Below are 5,359 nucleotides of genomic sequence, written 5' to 3'. Positions count from 1 at the left end.
CAGGAACCAAGGAAAGAAAATTATTTCGGGCTATCAGTGCACCTAGAAAATGAGAGGTTCTTGAGACATCCTGCATAAGATTCATCTCATCAGTTTCACCTTTTACATCAGATGCCAGCCTGTTATTCTGTTTACAGCAAATGGAGGGGAGAAAGGAAAAAAAAAAAGAGACACTTTTGGGGTGCACTTCATCTCTTCCTGCATGGCTAGTTTTACAAGGATCAAGCTCTTACTGAAGTGCCTTTTTCTCTCCACCGACTATAAAGGAAGTCGAGTGTAAGTAGTTCACGTTTATGCTTTGCATTTTCTTCTAGAAAAATCCCACGCTACGTAATCCAAACAAGTTACTGTCATTCTTCATTTCTTAGCTCAATAGCAAATACACTCATGATCCAGCAAGTTCTCAGCAACTACAGGCTATCCAATTAAATCTGCTGTAAAAACCTTAAAGGCTAAGCCAAAATACAGACACTTACTTGGTATGATCCAAAGTCTGGATATCAGCCAGATCAAACACTGTTATTATAACTGCAATAAAAGACAAGAACAGAAGAAAAAAAAAGGTAAGTTAGAAAGTGTATCAGAAGTCTCTTCAACTCATTTTGTTAAACAGAGAGAATGTTTATATGTAAAGTGCAAGAGCAGACTTTACACAAAGGAGATGGAAGACTACCCATTTGCTCATTCCTCTTCCTTCCCTAGCACCCATTAAGACTGAAGTCCTCGGTCTTCAATGTTATTTAGTCTTCACCTGTAGTCTGCAGTCTATAGTGCTATTACTCCTTTTATTTTGGGACTACTTTAATTCCTGCATAAATTGTCTCTAACAAAAGAGAATGCCAGAAGTATCCACTTTTAACTTCAGCAATAATTTTACCCCAAACTCAAATTCTTTTTCCCCTGGACACACGTGCCAATTTTTATCAGTCTCATCAGAATATTCAGAGCTTTCAGGTGTGATAACATATCAACTCATGAGCTTTTTAGTTCCTTCTTCTCTCCAATAACAGACAACCTGTTCCACCACACTGAGTCTACAGGTATCTTTCCAAGGAGCACACATGCATATATATTTCCATATAAAGCACAACCTCCTGTCACAGACAGGATCAAATTAATATTGTTCTCACCCTCTGCTCCTCGGTAGTAAGCAGATGCAATGCACTTGAACTTTTCCTGACCTGCTGTGTCCCATCTGTGCAATGGGAGGGAAAAAAAGAAATTTCAGGTTAATGAAACCCAGTGTAACCTGAGTAAACATGCTAATGAAGCAGCAGACTGGTACAAGTTGGAGAAGAATGTGATACCAAAGAAGTGTTACCATCTGGAACATGTTATTCATTAACTACTGATAGAAATACAGTAAAGCTCTATTATTTAATGAAGATATTTGAACTCTGTTTTCAAATTCTTTTTCATATTCTGTATGGTAACACCCTTTTCTTAAAACATTTTTCCCCTTATATATGTCATTTGCATGTATTTTTAGGGCAATCTCATTTTGAAAACTTTTCTGTGATAATACTAGCTAAATCATATATTAGCCCACATTAGAATCTTGCAAACTGCTACATATGACATCTGTCCATACACTACAAATTAGAGACCTACAGTTCAGTCCACCAGGCACTAATGGCACCAATTAAGAAAATCAAGAAAATGCTTCCTATTAATGAACATTATATGTCAGTCCTACAGAGGTTTCAGTTTTTGTTATAGCCTAGTACTGCCAGTCACCGATATTTGCAAATTTATCTTGTATGGAACTCTCTCAGCAAGAGGGGGCACTAGTGATTATCATATGGAAATGTTCTATTCAGCCACTGAAGATTCTGCAGATAATGCAACCTGACGTTTAGTAGCTCATGAACCCTATTGCTTCAAGTGGCAAAATGCTGATGCACCAGTATAGATTTTTAGAGAGACTCCAGTTCCAAAAGGATAGTAGTGTCTGGCAGAATTTTCAAAAACATAATGGCACTGAAATCAGTGGGAAATGGATTTCTAAGTATTTTCCAGTAAATCCCACTAGCCATCTATTTACATCAATGATACCTCAAAAAAAATGCATTTCTATGCATTTTTAAGATTCATGCACTAAAATACTTCATGCAAAGCATCTTATTTCTGCTCTAGGTCACACTAAAGCATAGATGATTCATTAATGCCCTCTATAGAACAATATTGCTAGCCACTGGAAACACCAAAGGACATCCTGCAGCAGAACCAAACCAGGTAAAAAGAAGGCCAGAATTCCCACTAGTCTGATAAACTTAAATGATAGAATGGTGTAACAGTAGAACTGGACAAAATCTGTGGGAAAAACATCCACTTCTCTTTCAAGAAACTTGAGCAAAAAAGGCAGAACTCCACTGAAATGGTGCAAGACATCCAAGATGAATTTTCACTGACAAACTTACAACATTTCTTAGGGATGAGAAATCCAAAAGAGTAACATTTTTAATAAAACTGCAAGCCTAGGTACAAAATCTGTTTTCCAGATCACATTATTCTTTGCACAATTTTATTGTTTTTCAGAAATTCTGATTCCACTGGAGCCTGCAGCAATTCAAGCTCAGACGAGATTCTACTCTGTGCAATGCTTAACCATGCTTTGTCAACTTACATCTGGAGATTGTATGGTATTCCAATTATTTCAAAACGTTCAATTTCAAAATCCACTCCAATGGTTGCCTTGTAGTCTCGGTCAAAATTATCTTTACAAAATCTGCAATTAAAAAAAAAAAAGAGGGATGAAATACCAGTAACACCCAGCTACAAATAACTGCAAAACTAACACTATCTGGGGTAAATGACGAAGAAAAGAATTAACTAACTCTGGAGTGGCTATATATTGCAGAAGCATATATAAAAAATGCCAAGAAACTAACTTAAAAAAAGAAGACACTGGATAACAAACTAGGAAGCACATACATCTAATAAGGTCTCAGGATGAGATGAGAATCAAAACAAAGTATCTTTGGACTGTCAATGAAGATACAGTATCTTATAGTTTTAGTTACAAGTGAATATCTTTTGGGTCATGAATAATGTCTCAAATGATTAATCAGTAAGATTAAAAACTTGTAATATCTACTTAAGAATGTGGAAGAAATAATAATAATAAAAGTCAAAACGTAGACAGAAAGCTGTCACAGTGATCATAAGCTACAGATATTTAGTGATATGTTCACTGGACTTAGATACAAAAAGTGTAAGAGTTGTTTTTTTAACATCTGGTAAAGAATCAAATAACTTCTTTAAGGCATTTTGCATTTTATCTGTCTTACGAGCTATGGAAAAATTCAAGCTTCCTCTACAGTCTTGCAGCTGTAGAAACGAGTACAGGTACCCACATCAGTATGACTTAAAAGTACTTCTGTGAACAATCCTACAAGTAAGGAGAAAACATAAAACTAGGACTCAAGCACCAGTTAGGTTTTGTTTGGTTGGTTTTTACCTTCTGACTGTTTAGCCTTTATATAGGATTTCTTAAGGAAACACTGTATCATATCTGACTGCAAACAAATATTTCAGACTATAATATATACTGATTGAAGTGTCAGAGCATGACTTTCTGTGTTGTGGTATATCAAGCCTGTTCTGTCTTTTATTTAATAACAAAACCATGTTTCAAAACAGAAACATGAAGTACTACCCTGAATGGACAGGAATGCAAACATTATATCATGTGTTTGAGAAAAAGCATAATCAAACCATCTGCCAAGTTATACTATACCTGTTGATAAGGCTGGTTTTCCCAACATACAGGTCTCCTACCACAACCACTTTGGATATTTTCAGCCTGTTATAAATATTTGAAAACATTACATGTTTTTAGTAGCAGTTTCAACACTCTAAAAAAATGTGATCTAGATTCTTAAATGGCAAGAGATGAGAACATGTACCTCTGACTCCAATTTACCTAAATGCTGGTATGCTGCAGGATCAGTAAGTTGTAAGAAAGAAAAAGATCACCAAAAAAAACAAACTTTGGAGCAGAAATAGTCCATTTCTTACTCAGCATATTTTTTTCATAAATATAACCCAGTGGGACATAAATTCTATTTTATTAAAATTGCATTGACTACAAGTACATACACTTGGCAGTTTGCATATAAGACCATAGAGTATCTCCATCCTTTTCATTAAAATGAATCACAAGTTTCTCATTAACCTTAGTAGTATAAATCAAATCTTAAGTGCAGAAACAAGAACTTGCTGATAATAAAATAACCCACTGCAGAATCTGTCTCTGGGAAAAAAAATACCCACATGGTTAGAGTCAATACATTTTCTGACTATCTGGAATAATATTAATCTGAAGCTAGCTTCATGCAAATAATCCTTTTTGCCCTGGGTCCTCCCACACAATAGAGCAAATGGGCTTTAGGTGAATCAGCCTGCATTCTTAAAATTGAAATGTAGTGTATTTTTTAGCAGATACAGGTGGATAAGTGAATGTAAGTGTATTTGCTGACCTAAACTTGGATTGACATCTCCTGTGCACATGTTACAAAAATGGCTTAAGAGGTTTAATGTTCTTTTGTATCAAGGAATGGCTTTTTAAACAAATTAAATAATCTTCTATTGATTACTATTTCTGGTTATATCAGGCTTCTATGTGATGTTCCAAGTCCTCTATTATAAATAGTTCAAATTTTGACTGCTAAGCCGCATCACTAATATTTCAGAAAAAATAAGGTATTTTGTGTGTCAGTCAACACTAACTGGGTGGCCACGGGTCCCTAAGCTGTTGACATGTCTCTAACTGATAAAATACTGAATAAAATGAATGACCTTAAAGGAAAAGCAAAAAACTAAGTCATGTTTAAGAGGTGTGTGCTCCATTCATTAACACATTAATGGAATATCAAAAGAGTCTTAAATACAGCCATTAGATACTGAATTTCTCAAACTACCTTTCCAAATGACAAAGAAATGTGCCATTGGGGTAATGGAAAGGAAGATAACGGTTATTTGTCAAGTTTTACAGTTACTGTACAAAACACTCAGTTGTCTGTTCCTCCTACCCATGCCACACCATAAAAAATAACCTAATAAAAAACTCTGGAGAGCAGAGTCAGGAAAGTGGCTTAACTTTATTCACAAAGCCAAAATGTAAAGGTTTGTAGCTATACTCTCTTAACAGAACAAATGAACTCAATAGTTGGTTTACTCTGGAAATTAAAAAACAAATACATCTTGGTTACAGAGGGGGAAAATGCCTCAATTCACTACAGCATGTCTGGCTAGCAAGATTGTCCAGACACTTCTAACAAATATACATGAAAGTAACACAGTGACTGTGCTAAAAAGCAACAAACTCACTGATACCTCTCAGGGAGACACATTCTGG

At 35.4% G+C, this 5,359-nt stretch overlaps 1 protein-coding gene across 1 annotated transcript in view; it reads right to left on the bottom strand.

Moving 5' to 3' along the window:
• Positions 1 to 5,359, bottom strand: part of RAB36 (RAB36, member RAS oncogene family) — an 11,258-nt gene that overhangs the window by 3,628 nt on the left and 2,271 nt on the right. Inside the window, exons 3-6 of the mRNA XM_010191800.1 lie at positions 3,740 to 3,805; positions 2,627 to 2,728; positions 1,131 to 1,195; positions 477 to 528 (exon numbers count right to left, since the gene is read on the bottom strand). Of these exons, the coding sequence (XP_010190102.1) occupies positions 477 to 528; positions 1,131 to 1,195; positions 2,627 to 2,728; positions 3,740 to 3,805 (285 nt within the window). The remainder of the gene's footprint in view (positions 1 to 476; positions 529 to 1,130; positions 1,196 to 2,626; positions 2,729 to 3,739; positions 3,806 to 5,359) is intronic.

Source organism: Mesitornis unicolor, unplaced genomic scaffold, assembly GCF_000695765.1.
Source record: "Mesitornis unicolor isolate BGI_N332 unplaced genomic scaffold, ASM69576v1 scaffold10209, whole genome shotgun sequence".
In the NCBI taxonomy this organism is placed as follows: Eukaryota; Metazoa; Chordata; class Aves; order Mesitornithiformes; family Mesitornithidae; genus Mesitornis; species Mesitornis unicolor.
This window is presented reverse-complemented; position numbering and strand designations above follow the sequence as displayed.